General features: G+C 42.4%; 1 protein-coding gene across 2 annotated transcripts in view; it reads left to right on the top strand.

Moving 5' to 3' along the window:
* Positions 1–19,098, top strand: part of PIK3C2A (phosphatidylinositol-4-phosphate 3-kinase catalytic subunit type 2 alpha) — a 1,158,716-nt gene that overhangs the window by 671,550 nt on the left and 468,068 nt on the right. For both annotated transcript variants that reach the window (XM_078681042.1, XM_078681043.1), the window contains one exon: positions 4,878–5,058. In XM_078681042.1, coding sequence (XP_078537168.1) covers positions 4,878–5,058 — 181 coding nt within the window. The remainder of the gene's footprint in view (positions 1–4,877; positions 5,059–19,098) is intronic.

The raw sequence follows: 19,098 nt of genomic DNA, 5'->3' as shown, positions 1-19,098 counted from the left end.
AAAAAAATTGTAAACACTTTATTTGTAATTTTGGTTCTGCACAAGGGAAATATACACAGGCATAATCATTTTATCAGTGTTCATTTGTTAACCATTCCATACCCGACACCTTTAAAGAGTAGCCCTTCGTGAAAACGTAAAACGAATGCTTATGCCATTTACTTAATCAAAGTATTCAGAGTCATTCCATGTCTAAAGTGGAGGAGGAGAATGTGTTTAGACCAGGGATCCAAATTACTTCAGTGAGGTTGTTGTAGATAAGTCATCAGTGTGATCTTCCTTAATGTACATTTTAAATGCAAGCCATGTTCATTTAAATTTGCAGATATTGTCATGAAGGATTCCTGATAGTTTTTCCATGGCATAAATGTTCTCTACCAGATTTGCAAGGGGTGGGGAGTGGGAGGGGATTTGCTGTTTGCTATTTCCAGACTTTGAACAGAGACGTCCGAGCAACAATTAAGAGTTGTGACTTTAACTTACCTGTGGTGGTAGAGAGTGAAAGGACTATTCATTCCTGTGTCTCCCAGAAGCCTTACCAGGGTTTTTTCAATGGTATCATGATTCCTATAATCTGGTAATTGTGCAACAAGATTTCTTTCCAGTAGGTCTGGATTGTGTGTGCATGACAACCAGATATGGTAAACGGTGCTCCTCTCACCTCATTTTTTCCATCAGAGCGCCCATGGATTGCATGTATGCGAGTGGGAGATGGGCACCAGTGAGTTACCAGTTTATATGTATTTTCTTTAAGGTGGACACATATCGATACCGTATCTTCCCCCTACCATATTTTCCACCAGGTTTCTTTCCCGGTATTGAACATACTTATGTTTAGGCTGTATATAGGTTCGTAAAATCTCGCTGTCAACCTGTTATACCCTTTATTTTTATTGGCATACAGGTTTTATAGTGGGATTTTGTTTCTGCCAGCTGATGGGATTGCCCTTTGCGAGCATGTCCATTGTAGAAGGTGTGTTATGCAAAAGTGATCTACCCTGACCAAGCCTCATTAAGTCATGAGCTCCTCTCTCATCAGAAGTGTGCCTCCCGGGAATAGGTCACCCAGGATTGGAGTATTATAATCATTCCAAGCCCCAAATCCAGGGTCAATAAGGACCAAAGGGAACTCTGGATGTATGTAAGATTGGTGTCATGGGTGAAGGGGAAGAGGTCGAACCCTTTTTCCAGGTTATTTGTTGCCAGTATACTAGGAGGAATATCAAGAAAGGAAGTAAAGTGTTGGTTGAGCGTCGTACTGCTGGGGGCATTCAGAGAAAGAGCCTAGCAGGTGGGGTGGGGTGTACGGGGGTGTCCAGAGTCTATGTGAACCCATCCCTTATTTTTGCTGTTGTGGTTCCAGTTCAGTGAAGGCTCTCTAGACATGCATCTGAATGTTGGAAAATCCCAGTTTCCCATTCCTGGTAGGTCGCAATAATGTGGCAACATGATTTCTCCATACAAAAGATTTTTTTAATTCTTGACACAATTTATGATGAAGTTATGTATTCTGAAGCAAAGGTTTTTAGGATACAGAGGAAACAAGGTAAGAAGTTCATGTAAATGCTAGTCAGTCGGCCCAGACACGATATTTCTAGCTATCCGCATCTGTTTGTCTTTGAAAAGTGCTTGCAAAACAGGTGGTATGTTGGTGCTGTAAAGCTGGGATGATTTATGTGGGAGGTAGATGCCAAGGTATTTGATAGTGCCCTGTGGCCATATGAACCTATTGTGTTCTAGGCCCTCTTGGGCATCTTGCTGCCCGCCCGTGACCCCTATCCCACTAGATTTATTTTTAATGTATTTTGAAACCAGACACGGCTGCAAAGAGTTGCAGCTCTTTCTTGTGTGCTAGAATAGATGTGGCAGGATTGGACAAAAAGCAAATGACATAGTCCGCATTTAATGCTGTTTTAAATTCCTGATATGCCACGACTATCCCTTTGATTACGCATTTATCTTGAATTCTGTGGACCAGGAGCTCCATAGATAGTGTGAGCATTAATAGCGACGGGTGCATCATAGCATGTGCCCTGGGAGAGGGGGTGAGTGGGTGGTTCCCCATTCACCTATATTCTTGTTGTGAGGCATTTATAATTAGTTAATAACCAATCTTTTATCTTGGAACTGATGGGTCTTCTGTCTAGCATTTTTGTTATGAATGGTCAGTTAACCCTGTGAAAGGTCTTCTCCGCTTCTAGTGAGAGAAGGACCATTGGTTGTTTTGTGCATTCTGCTTACTCTGCTAGAGTGACCTCCAGTCTTGTGTTATCTTAGGAATGTTGTTCTTTATGAAACCACTTAGCTGTGGGGAGATCAGTTTGGGCCACACGGTATGTAGCCTATGCATCAAGATAGAAGCAAAGATTTTTGCATATGTGTTCAGTTAGGCAATGGTTCTGTATGATGAGCAGTTCCTCACGGGATTCAGTAAGAGTGCGAGTTGTGATTCTAGCTTAGAATCCATTTTCTTCCCTGTAGTGAGGATGTGGTTCAAGACCTTGGTTAGGGGCACTATGAGGAGCTTGGCATAAGCCTTATAGAATGTGGCAGGAAAGCTTTTTGGCCGTGGTGCTTTATATCCAGGAAGCTTCTTTATGGCTTGTTGAACTCCTCACTCGTTAAGTCCTCTTCCAGATGCAATTATTTTGTTCTAGATAGTGGGCAGGTGAAATGTTCAAGATATGCGTATTGTACCTCTGGTTGAAGGATTGATTCTCTGAAAAGGTAGCTATAAAAGCTAGTGTAGGTGGTCAGGATATCTTTCGTGTTTGTGTGTATGGTCACATCAAAATCCCTGATTCCCCAAGATGAAAATCTTTGTTCGTAGCAGTCTCAGTTTATACGCTAATTGTCTATCTGAAGGATTGCCTTCCTAAAATTAGGTCTGCTACTTCTAGAGTAGTTGTTTTGCCACTTCTCACATAACCAATTGTTCTAATTCGTCGCTTGCTTCGCTTAGTGTTCTATGTTTTCCTGGTGAATTATACTCCTTGTGTAGAGCCTGTAGGCATTTTAGTTCTCTCTCTGGTTCCTTTCTTTTGTTTTGTGTGATCATGGATGTGTGGAATATGACCTCTTTCCGTATGACAGATTTCGCTGTATTCCATACTGTGGACCAGCTGACCTCTGGTTAGTCATTTTCATGGAAGTAGTGTGACAGAGCTTCTCAGATTATTTCCCTTACCCCCGGGTCTCATAGGGCCAGTTTGTTTACTATCCATTGTCTGTTGGAGGGAGGGTTGCAGACTTATTGGTTTAAAAGCCATCCTGACCACTGTGTGGTCCAATAATATCTTCGGGCCTATATCAGATGAAGCGATTGATATAATGCCATGTGACACTCGGATAAATCTATATGGGTATCTGTGTACGAAAATGGAAAGAATAATCCCTATCTTCGTGGTGTGGATTGTGCTATATGTCCACTAGGTCAAGATCTATTCTGTGAAGCAAAGCAGCAGAGGGTGTGGGACACATGTACCACCTAAGGGATCGGTCTACTGTCGTGTTCAGAATGGCATTCAAGTCTCCACCCAAAAGAGTGTGTCTGCAACTTCATTCACGAAATCTGCTTAAAACTTTTCCTTTCCATCGTTTGCTGTGTGCAGAGACAAAAAAGGGTAATTGAACAAAACGGAAGTCCTAATCTACCACAAAAATCACTCCTCCTAGGTCGCCTCTTGGTGGCCCTCCGAACTTGGCCATCCACCCATCCCTGTAGCCCATGGCAAGAACATCCGGATCAACCTCTCCATGAGCAGACCGAAATGTGCATTCTCCTAGTCATTCTTCTCCATCCTGTGAATGCTACGCAAGATTGATCGGTTGCCCAGGCTCTTATAACAAGTAGATTTTGCTTACGGAAACCCCCGCTAAGTCACAATCCCAGCCCAGGTCTATGCCGACTCCAAATTACCCAGAACGCCTCCGCCAGGCTCATCCTAAACATCCTGCGAATAAAAACACCTCTCTCCATACCTCAACAATATCCCCTTGCTCCCAGTCCAGGAAAAATGTAAGTTCTAGCTACCCACCCACACCTACAAAGCTCTCCACAGCACTGGTCTAGCTTACCTCAACCACTACCTCAACTTCTGCCAACTCACATGACACCTTCAATCTGCTTCCCAGGCAAAAACTCACATCCATTGCATCAAGAAGAACAGAAGCGGAGTACGCTCCTTCATATACCTTGCAGCCAAGACCTGGAACGACCTCCCAAAATACCTCAGAACCTCACCCCTCCCTCATTGACTTCGGAAGGAACCTCAAGATATGGCACTTCCAGACGAAACAGACATGATCGCCTCGCTCTCCTCAGGCCTGCCTTACTCCGCGCATGGATACATGGATGCCCTCCCAGATGAGTAGCTGAGATCTACACATGCTCATAACATAGCAAGTAATTTGTTATATGCAAAATAAATGACCTCTAAAAAACTATTTTTATTCATTTAGATGTGAGGAAGCATTTGGTATTGGCTATACTATGTCCTTGTCTTATCTAAACTAGGTTTAGGAATCCTAGAAATGAGAAGTTGAGAAACCGTTAAAACTGGCATACCTTATTTTTCCGACTACAAATGAAAAATTTCCAGCACCCAAGGTGATACATTTTTTCCTGTTAACAAAAAGTTATTTGTGACATTCAGAAGAAAGCATATTGATCTGACCGCAAACATGGAAAACATACACAGATTTGTGTAGTGTCATTACTTTAGATTGCATTTACTGCTATATAACTGCAAAGATATTTATGTGTGATGGTATACTTGATTTTTGAAGTTTTTAAATACTATTGAACAGAATAGTGTGCATTATGAATTGTTTTAAGCAGAAAATCAAATCTTCATTTGGTATGCTTCATTTTGCAGGTTACTAAAGGATGCATTAAATGACCCACATTTCGGTGTGCGATATGAGCATATTCTTGGTGCCCTGTTGTCTGTCTGTGGGATTGGATTGAGGGAGGAACTGATGAAGGAGAACAGACTTGTTCAACTTTTAGGTTTAGTTGCTGAAAAGGTTCGGCAAACCAGTGGATCGTCAAGACAGGTGAGTTCTACTAAATAGCAAACGTGCTTAAAATGTGGTGGTGTGGTATCTATTACTGTTCTTTTATTTAATGATTTTAATGTGTTGTTTTCTGCCACCTCAGTTTAAATATTTGTTGGTGTTTATCTATGTATATCTATATATAGATATATGTGTGAATACGGCAAAGTTTCTTCAAAAGAAGACGTCGCACACTACCTCAATTGTGTGACTTATTCGTTTATTTCTTGGGGAACCTACAAGAAATAAACGAATAAGTCACACAATTGAGGTAGTGTGCGGCGTCTTCTTTTGAAGAAACTTTGCTGTATTCATTGTTTTGCGAGGGTGTCCCGAACCTCGCCGCCAGCACCAGCTTTTGTTTGCTCCTCTCATATTGGGACATTTGCTGCAACATAGATATATGTGTGTGTATATATATATATATTACCTACTGGCGGTCGCCAGTAGGTATATATAGTTAGGATTTTTTTCCTATGGGATTTTTGAAAATTCTATGTCAAATAACTTTGGCGTTTGTGGACGGAATTGGCTGAAATTTTCAGGAAAATGGCACATTTTGTTTCTGAGCAGCCCCTGAAAATTGGGGGGGGGTTCGTCCAGGGGGGGTCGAGAAAAAAGGGGGGTCCCAAAACGTGTTTTTAACATTGAGTTTTCCATAGGGCGGTTGGCCTCACTTTTAGCCCGAACGGCTGAATGGATTTGCACGAAACTTGGCAAAATTGTAGGGACTGGTAGCCCGATGTGCCTTTTGTAGGTCTCAATATATGTGCTACAGTGGATTTTGAGAAATTAACGTTTAAAAAAAGATATATATCTGTAACAGCGGACCGGGCAGCGCTCCAGTACGCGTACTTTTCGCGCAACGGAGCTTTGTGAAGCGAAGCTGATTGGTTCTCCGGCGTCTGTAAACATTCCAAACAGTCCGTAGCGGCCGCCATCTTGTCTCTCGGTAGGATCGAGAGACAAGAGGAGGCCAAAGCGAAGGGGCAAATGACCATAAGGGGGCATAGTAGATCCTCGCTGACCCCCTAGGTTTGATGTGGAGGTTTTAAAAGGGCCCCGCGGGGCAAAAAAAATAAATAATAATAATAATCGAACGGCTGAATGGATTTGCACGAAACTTGGTAAAATATTAGGGACTGGTAGCCCGATGTGCCTTTGCTAGGTCTCAATATATGTGCTCCAGTGGATTTTGAGAAATTAACGTTCAAAAAAAGATATATATCTGTAACAGCGCTCCGCTTCGCGTAACGGAGGTTTGCGAAGCTGATTGGTCATTCTGTCACTGGGCTATAGTTGGGCTACATCTGGCTGATATTTGGGCTACATTTGTTTTTTTTGTCTCTGGCGGCCATCTTTGGGCTACATTGGGCTACATTGGGCTTCATTGGGCTTCATTGGGCTACATTGGGCTACATTTGGGCTCCAACATATATATAGGCCAATGTAGCCCAATATATATTTTTCAAAGTTAATTTTCGTAAAAACCACTGGAGCATATATCTTGAGACATAGCAAAGGCACATCGGGCTACCAGTCCCTACAATTTTGCCAAGTTTCGTGGAAATCCATTCAGCCGTTCGAGCTAAAAGTGAGTCCAACCGCCCTATGGAAATGAAGGAAATGAATGGGTAATTTGTAATTAGCAAATAGCTCATCGCAAACTAGGAATGGTAAAGAATCGCTATTTATTCCTTAAAGTTCGCTATTTAGGAAATGCAAAAAACTTTGATGATACATATGGCGGTTCATCTCTAACAAGATAAGCATAGGGATAGATTTATGATGACTGGCGCATCACCAGGGATGTGTTAGTCATTCTGTGCCGCTGTTCCGTCACCTATGGTGTGCTGCATTTACAATGCGGCGCATCATGGGGCAAAAACAGCACAGATGCGTGATGTATCTGTGCCGTAAAGGTGGCGCATTGCTGGAGTTGTATCGCAAGTGTGATGAAGCTCCAGCAAGGGTCGGGGGTGCCCCTGTCGCAGGGTTTCTGTTCTCACACAGAACTGTGGACAGAGGATTGGAACCTCGGCGAATTAGGGTGCCCCAAAACTCACCTTAGTAATCAAAAACCCCTTAGCAAGCTAGGTACAGTGTCACATTGGATATAACAAACTCTCAATGTTTAGACAATCCAGAATATGAACTTATAGTACCTCAGGATACGTGGAACTCATGAACAGTCGGTCGTTATATATTTCTTAGAAACCAGAACATGGAGTTAAGAAGAACACATGTGTATTTGAAATGTTTATTTACTAATGCCGTCTTCTCAGGCGTAGTATCTTAGATAATACAAGTACACATATTATCAGTAGCAAAATTACCAGCATAGTTACTAGTACATAAAAAGCGAATGGTGACAGTATGTTAACATGCTGTAAATGAATAAGAGTTAGCAACACTTATAAGCAGCCACGGGCCGTGGAGGGAGTTACGGTGGGGCAGGGAGGCGGGGAGGGGGAGGGGCAGGGTGGAGAGGGCTCCACCCTGCCCCTCCCCCTCCCCGCCTCCCTGCCCCACCGTAACTCCCTCCACGGCCCGCGGCTGCTTATATCTCACCCTCCCTAATACACATATTATATTATTTGCTAAGAAGGTCTGTTTGTGTTGGTTTAGGGCGTGCCCATACTTTAGTGTCTTAGATTTGAAGGAATCACATCAGCATACACCAGCTCTCTCTTCATGTGAACCGCATCAACTGTTGTGTATGTGTGTTCGGCAAAGCAATATAAAACCCGCCTCATGCCCAGAATTGGCAGAAGCTGCACTTATGTTATGAGTATGAAGTCGTGGAGATCAGACCTCATAACAATTCTGTATCGTGTTGTTCTTGAAACTTCAGCACTCGCTGTACAGATATAGTTTAACAAGCAAAGCAGATAGTAGAGCAATAACATATTATTCTCATGTAAACCACGATGAACTACTAGGTTGAAAGCTAAAGCAACAACTAAGTGTCGTGTGCAGAAGTTGCAAAAAAGGAAAAATGGCGTTTAAACCGGTAATGAGCCCATGCTAACTTAACACGGTGTAAAGATATCCAGGACCTAGATGACACCTCCCCATGATCCGGAAACGAACTGAATAAGATAATAGAAGTGCCATCTCATGAGAGCAGATTGCAACTTTATATGTGGACGGTCCGCAAGGTAAAACATTAAAAACTAGGAAAATTTAATGCTAAAGAAAAATAAAACCGCCAAGTACTTTATCGAGTCTTAAGCCAATAGGCAAGCTAAATAATAAAAACTTGACAAATAAGTCAATGAATTGTCAATGAAATGCTAGTACTCAGCATATCAAACATGAAAAAGGTCTATGACATAACTGTGTATGCAAAATAAGCTGCAACAGCCTCCAATAGGAAGTCACCGTCTTCATCCGAAAAGAGTTCAGCCATCCAATTTAAAAGCGGAAAAGAACATACGTGCTCTCCCAGCACCGGATCCTCTATCACCATCAGAGGACAGCTCGGTGGGTTTTCAAGAAAGCTCTGTTCCAAGAAAGACTGTGTTGCCGCCAGTAAATTCCAGGGACCAATTAGTCCATGCATCAATGCCACAGCCATAATCCTTTCGCCAGGACAAACCAACTCGTGAGTAATGATAGGAGTCATCAGCTGATTAAAGTCGACGTCAGGAGAAACCGGTCCGCAGAGACACAAATCAATGGCCCAATCGAAATCACAGGTCAGGCAGTGAAATACAGGCTGGACACAGGTGAAGTAGGAGAATCGAAAAGATAATCCATATGCCGTGCTTAATATCGCCAACGGCATTGTGCCATAATATTCTAGCATGCGATTGCGGAACAGTGTCAGCAGCTGCAGGGCGGGAGCTTGCACAGGAGGGACATCCATATTTAAAAATGTAAAAAAGCACAAGAGCGTCCGCTGGTAATGCAAGTAAAAATGGGAATCCACGAAGCACAGTGGAAAAAATAGAATGAAAGAAAGCAGGGATGACTCCAAAGATTTTCTCAAATGAAGTCACGAGACCACTGGTAACAACTTTAAAAAAGTGCGCCAGGGCCTTTGTGGAGGACGCGTTAAAGATAGTCCGAACCATCTTGCTGAAATGGAAAGGCGAATCAGTATTGAAAAGGGTCTGCACCTCTGTACGGGTGTTCGCTATGTGAAGCACGAAAGTTTCACGGGCCGAACTCAAGGCCACCTCTCTCTGAGACAAAAGAGCTCTTATTCTTGCCATGCCGTTGAAATCTGCTCCCAAGGTTGGTATTTGTGGCCAGATTGAAAACTCCCTATGTTCATGTGTGGGAGGAAATAGAACATTTCTGCAGCAAATAACCCGTTCACTTACTGTTACGATAAAAGGAATACTTTTAATTAACCCAGAACAATCTTCATTATTGAGCATCAAATAACTACCATTTTCCAACAACTTGAACGTGGGGATGATAGCAGGAACTGGCGTGCCTTGCAACACGCAAGCCATATTTGGTCGGTGTTTGTTGCATGAACCGTGTAACTGTATGTGCCTACACATTAGTGAATGATCTGGCGTCTCAGTGCATTCCTCTCCATTCAGATAAACTTCTTGATCATCTTTGAAACATCTGTATGTGTATGGAAGCGACCAGACCTCATGAAGAAAAGCACTACCTAGAGGTTCATAACGACCTATTGGTATATATTTCATACAATTTGAAAACTTATATAAAGCAAAAGGCAGCGTTATTAAACCCGCAATCCTCTGCTGATGATGTCACTGAGCATGTCATGAATGATGTAATATGTGACATCATCAGCAGTGGATTACGGGTAATAGTATCTCTAGTTTACTCCCCTATAGCTGTCTTTCTTTTAACATAAGTGTCTGTTTCCTTCCCTTATACTTGCTGTTCTTTTAAAAATGTTTTGGTTCACTTCCGGTTCGCGTACCGGCGAGCGAACTGGGAAGCGAACTACGAGAAATAGAGGTTGGCACAGTTCCAAATATTGTACCAATTTTTTAATAACGGGGAGGTAGTTCTGAAAAGAACTTTTTTTTTTATTGTTTTTGTTGTTTTATATTTTTTTTATTATTTTTCTGAACATTTTTTTACTTTTTTTGAATTTTTCTGAACAGTTTTATATTTTTTTGGGTTTTTCTTGGAGGGGGCAATGAAAACGATTTATTGTAAAGGGCTCAACAGGAGCAACAAAACAAAAAAAAAGTATTTATTATTTGGGGCGTTTCGTACAAACTTGCATATGATAGTCAATAGCTCTGTTGATCAGAGTGATGCTTCTTTCTCCGTAGCAAATGAATCCACTGCAATATACGCAGACTTGTTTTACTTCATGAAATCTCGTTTGTATATTTGGCACCATCTCCCTGCCCTCTGGTCCCGTTACTTCCGGTACAACAGATCTTCTGGCCATAATAGGGAGATTATCTAGGTCGTTACGAAACTGTGCAGCACTGTAGTTGTTAGGATGCCACCTAGTCATATGGCGATGCATTGTGTAGTTTCCGAAACTGTATTTTTTGTCGGTCCCTCTGGACAGTCTATCTTGACATATAAGGCAAGTTACGTATCTTGCATTTACTTTTTTCTGACCTTTGGGAATTTTAAAAAATTGCCAAATGAAGTTTTCTTTCCGGTGAGACGTCCTGGGCTCCTCAGGCAAAAAGTGCCTCTCTTCGTGCTCGTCGTCCTGTTCCTCTTCTTCCTCTTCTTGCTGAATTATAACTTGAGCAGGTGGTCCACTCTTCCTTGGATGTGGTGGAGGTGGTGGGGAAGCACCAGCTGAAGCTACTAAAGAAGCCATTGCTCACTGGTAACAAAGGGTCTTTCTCTCACAATGATGAAAGTCAGAGTGAGGAAAGAAGGAGGGATTTTCATCATTTGGGGAAAACAATAGTTCTCAACCAATGAAAGGTGTTCATTTTAGATTATATGACCTAGTCTTACATCATTAGGAAACCAAAAGTGAAATGAACCAATGAAAAGTGTTATTACCAAGTCACATGACCTGCTGTGTTTACGTTAAGCGCTTTGCAGGGCCTCCCGGTTTGCTTCCAGAAACCTGTGCTTTGCGACTCGGTAAGCGTACCAGTTCGCTAACGTAGCACGTCATATGACGTATCACGCGACAACGCGAAACGTCATGCGGACGGGAGGCGTCACGATGTTGTTTTCTAACGCGGCAGTTGCGGTAAAGAAACGTTTACCGGCTCGCGGTCTATTTCGCGGCATCAAGGTCAGCTAACGGGAAGCTTCCCGATTCGCGAAGCGGGAACGAAGAAAAAAAAATATTTTAAAAAAAAATTATTAATAAACAAATAAAATATATTTTTGGATTTAAAGAAGAATACATTTTACAGCTACAGATATTAGCTGTTAAAAAACCAATGAAATTCACTGAAAAAACCATAGGTTATAGACCATATATAGTTAGGAATTAGCATTTACAAAACCTTGAAAATTCACTGAAAAAACCATAGGTTATAGACCATATATAGTTAGGAATTAGCATTTAGAAAACCTTATTTTACTCACACAAAACCATTGAAATTCCATATATAGTTAGTTGCACTAACTATATATCGCGCACCCGCAATCCACTGCTGATGATGTCACATATTACATCATTCATGACATGGCCAGTGACATCACTGATGACATCACTGATGACATCTCAAATGACATCACTGATGACATCACTGATGACATCTCAAATTACATCACTGATGACATCATGACACACCAATACCAGTTACTACATACGCACTCACTGATTCCTACGTCTACACACACATTCACTCATTCACCCATACAATCACTCATACATACAGTCACTCATTATTACAACACTATCATATGCACTCATACACCTATGCAGACAGTCACACACTGCCACTCATCCATGGAGTTACTCACACACCAAGTCAGTCCTGTAAAGAATCAATCACACTTCCATTTCTTCATCTATACAGTTAAACACAGAACACCATACTTCAGTGACATCACTGATGACATCACTAATGACATCTGAAATGACATCACTGATGACATCTCAAATGACATCACTGATGACATCATGACACACCAATACCAGTTACTACATACGCACTCACTGATTCGTACGTCTACACACACATTCACTCATTCACCCATACAATTACTCATACATACAGTCAGTTATTATTAGAACACTATCATATGCACTCATACACCTAGTCAGTCCTGTGAAGAATCAATCACACTTCGATTTCCTCATCTATAGTTAAACACAGAACACCATACTTTTCACACATATACTAACACATACTTACTCTCTTATACAATCACTGATACAAGTACACATTGATATGCACAGCGTCACACACCTCCCAGCCAGCCACACACACACTCAGTCTTCCATCCATCCAGTCATTCTTCAATATGTAAAACGTATTTAAACTTTACAAAAACACACAGACACTGGATGATGTCATCAGTGATGTCATCAGTGATGTCACTGACCATGTCATGAATGATGTAATATGTGACATCATCAGCAGTGGATTGCGGGTGCGCGATATATAGTTAGTGCAACTAACTATATATGGAATTTCAATGGTTTTGTGTGAGTAAAATAAGGTTTTCTAAATGCTAATTCCTAACTATATATGGTCTATAACCTATGGTTTTTTCAGTGAATTTTCAAGGTTTTGTAAATGCTAATTCCTAACTATATATGGTCTATAACCTATGGTTTTTTCAGTGAATATATATATATATATATATTTGTAATTTGCATTTGTATAGCGCATTATCACCAACGGTCTCTAAGCGCTGTGAGAGGGGGGGCCTGCTAAGGTTGGGGGTGAGGAGGCGGTACTTTACTGTGAGCCCCAGGCTTCCTTAAACAGAATGGTTTTAAGTTGTTTCCTGAACGGTAACAGGGAGTGTTCTTTTCGGAGGCTATCAGGTAGTCTGTTCCAGATCTGTGGAATGATAGACGAGAAGGCTCTGCCTCCTACGGATGACAGGCGAGAGCGGGGGCAGACTAGCATCCTGGCTTCCGAGGATCGGAGTGCTCTGGTTGGGGCATAGTTCGTTAAACTGTTTCTAATGTATAACGGTGCCTTGCCATAGATGGCTTTATGTGCAATACAGAGTCCCTTGAATTTTATCCTCTGTCTAATAGGGAGCCAGTGAAGTTGGTTGCGAAGGGGGGAGGAATGAGTGCGACGTGGGACTTTAAACACAAGCCGAGCCGCGTCGTTCATGGTGGTCTGGAGTCTGGCCAGTTGATAGTCTTGGAGTCCTAGGTAAAGCGAATTACCATAATCCAGTCTGGATATGATAAGTGCTACCACAACTCGTTTGAGGGTCTCGAAGGTAAGCAGTGGGGCCAGTTTACGCAACTGCCTTATTATGTTTGAGCAGACCCCTACTGTGGTCGATACCTGTAGGGCCATGGTTAGTCTGTTGTCGATTTTTATTCCCAAGCTTTTAACTGCCATGGCTGGCTCGGGATATTTGCCCAGCTCAGGTGGCCCGAAAAGATTGTTCCAGGGATTGGCGTCATTGGTGACAGCTAATACCTCCGTCTTGTCCGGGTTGATCTTAAGGAGGTTGGCCGAAATCCAGTTTATTATGAATTTCAGGATGTTCTGTACTTTATGCTGCGCTGGTGTGAAGTTGTCAATCCAAATGATGATTTGAGTATCATCTGCGTAATTGTATATTTGGCACTCCAGCTGATTGAGTGCGGCTATCAAGGGCTGGAGGTAAACATTGAATAAGAGGGGAGACAATGCGGATCCCTGAGGGACTCCGCATGGAAGAGTGCCCGACCTGGACACTGCGTCACCCAACTGCACTCTCTGAGAGCGATCTTTCAGAAAGGATGTGAGCCATTTCATAGCTATGCCCTGCACCCCGAAGTCAGACATCTGCGACAAGAGCAGCTCGTGGTTCACGGTATCAAAAGCCGTAGATAAGTCTAACAGGATCAGGGCGCAGGGATCCTTTGAATCCGCCCTCAGTCTCAGACCATCTAGAACTGCTAACATCACTAGTTCAGTACTGTGATGCGGCCTGAAACCAGCCTGATTGAATTGCAGGAGATTGTTAGCCTCTAGATGATGTGCGAGTGAGGCGAGTACATGCTGTTCAAGGACTTTGGCGAGGAAATGGAGCTGGGATATGGGCCGAAAGTTCTTCAGGTTTTTAGTGTCGGCCCCGGGTTTTTTCAAGAGGGGGATCACACGCGCCTCCTTGAAGTCACTCGGGACCACTCCTGTTTCAAGAGACATGTTCAAGAGTGGTAGGGTCTCGCCTTCGATCTCGGGGAGGGCCATCTTGTAGATCCTGGGTGGGCAAGGGTCGGCTGGACTTCACGAGTCCAAAGAGCGGCACCAAGGCCTCGTGCACAAGCAGGGGAAATGAAGTAAGAGCTATTTCGAAGGGAGCGCCGATGGAGACTGGATTTAGCGGGCATGTAAGCTTAGGAGTGTTCTTAATTGTCGTCAAGAGATCCTCCACTTTGGAGGTAAAGAAGGTTTGAAACTTATCGCAGTCCTCAGTGTTGAAGGAAGGCTTCTGCTCTTTGACCTGTCGAAGTTCTTCCAGGACTTTAAACGTCTCTTTCTGCGTGTTAGGAGCCGATGCAATTTTATTTTCATAAAAGGCCGCTTGCCCGGTCTGTATTGCGTTTTTATATGTAGCAAATACTTCAAGATAGTGTGAGAGGGCGGTAGGGTCATATGCTTTTCGCCAGGCTCTTTCCCATTGGCAAAGCTGTTGTTTTAAACTGCGTAGGTTTGCATTGAACCACCGGGCCCACTTCCCCTTGTCTCTGATCCTTTCCCTGCGTGCAGGTGCTAATATGTCAATAGCACTATTAAGTCTTTCTGCCAGGGCGCTATTTTTTGCATCGATGTTTCCAGGTGGGTAGTTTGGCGGGCTAGACTTTCTAAGGGCACGGGCAAGATCATCTGCACTAATTTTATTCCAGCTTCTGATTACTCTCCAGCAGGGAGATGGTCGAAGTCCTGGTTTAGGGGGTTGGATGGTGCCATAAATGATTAGGTGATCGGACCATGAGCAGAGTCTGATGACTGGTAGTGTAGTTCCTATCTTCCCAATAGGCTCTGCGCATTGGAATAATACCTACAGCAGTAAAGGCCTAGGCCAGACGTTAACTAGGTCTACTACTGTCGATACTAGACTTAAGTTTTGGGTTTGCCAGCGTAGCTCAGAGTTCGCTAGAAACTTTCTCGAATGTTCAGGAAAGAATTAACTCCCCTGATTAGACAAGAAGGGATTTAGTTTCTGACAACCATAGAACATGACAACTTTGCTCTCCCCTAATCAAGAGTGTATCTCCAGAGTCGTGTGAGCACAAGGCAATTATTTTACTCAGTCAGTACGTGCATTCTTAGTCTCATCAGATTGTAGAGAAAAGGAAGAGACGGGCGTGTTCAATAAAAAGGTGTTATTTATTGATCAGTCTCTTTTCTCGTACAAGAGAAATGGATCGATATTATTGCAATACTTATAGTTAAGTAAAGTGCACACATTAAAAGCAATAGTATAAAATAATACTGTAAAAACATTGATATGGTTTCTGAGCCATATGATGTTTAAAATGATTAAAATATATTTACATACACATATACATTTGACTAAACGTACTCAACTGGTGTTTCTAAATACCCCTACCCCGTGTACCTGACCTAAGTCTAATGCGTGGGCGGGAATAGAAAGTTACAGTTTAAGTTAAGTTTGTTTTTGCCAAGTGAATAACTAAAGAATTCTCTGTGAGGGGTTATTCAGTTCTGTACCTGGAAGTTAGGATGAATGAGGAATGGTATCTCTTTCTCTGGTCTCGATATTCCAGGCTGCCTGCGAGGGCTGCCCGAAAGCGCCGGTGCTGGGTCTCTCGGTAGGAGATAGCAGCGCGTCTCTTAGCGCGTCAGGAAGGCGGGGCTGCTGCCAGCGGGGTCTGCTCTGCTTCTGGGCTTCGGCAAGTATGGCTGCTCCGTCTCGTCACCACGCGTGTGTTTGCATAGGGCAAGATCGGCAATATTTATACCTTAAAGGTGCCGAGATTGACGTAAGGATGGACATAGATACGTCAATAAAGATGTCATACGACTTGCTCGTTAGCACATTCTTTTACTGAAGTTCTCTGTGAAATCAAAACAATGGCCGCACGGATTTTCCAGGTTGTCATAGGTTTGATTTGTTATGAGAACGTCGTATGCCTTATCAGGGGCTGGAGGAATGTCGCTTGTCTAATTAGATCTCAAGCGTTATGACCTAATCAGATAACACGTTCCTGTGCCGTAGTGTGACTGCGTCAGATAACGGTATCTGCATCATGGGGGTTTTCTGCCTCATGGGCTGACTGTTAGTTAACTTGATAGTTAGTTTAACCAGAATAGGGTCAGGAATAGGGGGATCGATTCAGAACCTATAGGAATACATGACACCCACTCCACGCTAACTATGGTCATATTTACTAATCTATGCATAGTATAACATAGTACAACATACTATAGAGTATAGTGTATACCTCACCACCCCAAAATACATAAATGCATTTTCAAATTTTCAAATATACTGAAAAATTGCAGTCATATATATTGTATGCACTTAAGCTATGAATTAAACGCTAAAGTAAACACGCATTTGTAGACATTATTGCTTATTTGGTATATGAGAAATACACATGAAATGGCGCTTAATATGGCTATACAGAAAGAAAGTTCGAGACCATTTCATCACATAATAAAATACTTGTGAACATACCAGCGGGCAACTAAAGTTTATAAAGTATCTAAAAATAGAAATCTTAGTTCTCTAGGAATAGTCTCTTACTTTAAGCAGAAGATAAGTGTCCCGAAAATTTTGTAAAAAATAATTTGGGGCTGCTAAAAAATTGCTGTCCGTGAACTGGTGGGAAAAATTGTTCATGTGACTTTATTTTTAAAGTTGAAGGCCGAATTCAGGGAACGCCGTGTGCGAGCTTGCTCAAAAGTCTCTATTTCTGTTCTGGAGAGAACATCATATCATTAAGGCTTTCGAAAAAACTGTCAACAGCTTCATGGGAAAGTTCCACTAAGTCGGAAATAGGTGTAACCATGCATTCGTGCGCATGATTGTCTCCATTGACATTCTGATTCGCATTGCTGACAGAAGGTCGTACCTGATTAATGCTGCTTTCATCTTGAACTTCACTACTCTTCAATCGTAGTGGTGAAGATTCCACGAATGCCGTCATCAGGATTGGCAGCCTTTGAGGGCAGCACAAAGCGTGAACCTTGGTAGGAACCAACAATGTATCTGCATCCACTGGCGCATCCGATTGTAGCGTCAGACAGGTGTCTAACACGCATTCTTCTCCGCATAGCAGACATCTCAATACAGGTAAAACACATCTTTGCCACATTGGTCGAAATGATAGAAACCAAGTCATGTTCAGGTCTCTAAGCCGGGAGAGTCCCAGGATTTTTGATATCCGTTCCCGGTATCCAATGGCTAGGATTGTATCTTCCATTGTCGCGAGAGTTTGATCTGTGACATGGGTTGCCATAACGAAAAATAAGGACTAAGAATAGGATTCCTGCAATTAGTCCCAGGATCAGAGGAAGTCCGCCAAAAATCGAATGGACGAAATCTGGAAAAATACCCAGTATGGCTTTGAATGGTGTTAATGCCATCGAAAATACTGTCTTAAATACCTTTGAGACCCCAGTGGTATCAGAAATATTTAAGATTTCGCTCAGGATTTCCGCGAAATGTACGGGGGAATTAGTTGATAATAATGTATGTATCTCTGCAGTCATCCTTGCGACTTGTAGATCATACGTTTCTTTTGATGACGTGAGCCTGGTAGGCGTCTGAAGAAGCACTGTTTTCATTCTGCTTAAAGTATCTATTCGAATAGAAGTAATTTTCAAACTGGGCCATGCCCTTGCCTCCCTGTCTGGAAAGGAGCTGGGGAACAAAGAACGTCCACAGCACTTGACCTTCGCAGTCGTAGTGACTAGATAAGGAGTCCTGGGCATTAGACTACAACATTTGCGGTCTACAATAAGAATGTAACTCCCATTATAGAGTTTATTACTGACACATGCATGTGAATAGGGCAGGTTCCAAGTTGTTTTAAGGTACCCCTTTCCCAATTTCTCGTACATGCCAGCCTGTATATATTTTTGGCAGTATTGAAACCTGAAGGTTGAGATTGGAATATTTATGATTCCGTGGATTATCCATTCACTGACAGGTCGTTCTGACATTGTCATTGGTAATCTTTCTAGTTTTTCAATGCTCAAGATTGTATAATCAGCACCCTTTTGCGCCATACCGATTTGTCTATCAGTAAGGTTAAAGATTTGGAACAGTGACGTTGTGTTGATTAAACGCCAAGGCACGTAGCCTGAACGCAGATTTTGTAACGTCCAGCCAAGCTGTACAATAGAACGCAATTGTGACTGACCATGTTGTAATAACAGTAAGTCTTGCGATAATATATCGATTGCTGAAGACACAATGCTGTCCAATGAAAAAATTCTGGAGGACAGAGTCATTAACCCATTGTCCACTACAGAAAGTGATTTTTCCAAATTAATACGGTCAATTTCCCGTATTCTTTCTGCTGTTTCAATTTGATTAACCTTCCAGGCCTCATTGTATGCTGCATTAACAGAGGCTGCTATGAAACGCTTTTGACGCTGTTTGCGTGGTCCCATTATGAAATCACGCAAGTCAGCACCATCAGTAAGTAAAGTTAGGTGTTGCTTAATTTCAGGCAGTGTGGAAGTTTGTAGCCACTGAAGGCATAATTTGCCCACACTGTAGGTTGTTATTATCCCTGGGTGATGTCTTTGGGGATATCTAGGGTCTGGCCTGGTCATTTTGAACCCCTGTGTTTTATTCAGGAATCTGTCTTGACAGTTATTTGTATCTGTGGGCCAGATTAACCATTGTTTCCAATCAGGATGTGTTCTGTTTTGGTTTAATATATGGTTTACGTCTATCTCTTCATCCGTATTAGAGCTATTGCTAAACATTGTTGGCTTTGGA

The sequence above is a fragment of the Lissotriton helveticus genome, chromosome 3_1, assembly GCF_964261635.1.
Source record: "Lissotriton helveticus chromosome 3_1, aLisHel1.1, whole genome shotgun sequence".
NCBI classification, from domain to species: domain Eukaryota; kingdom Metazoa; phylum Chordata; class Amphibia; order Caudata; family Salamandridae; genus Lissotriton; species Lissotriton helveticus.
Note: the sequence above shows the minus strand (reverse complement) of the source record. Positions and strands in the feature narration are given on the sequence as shown.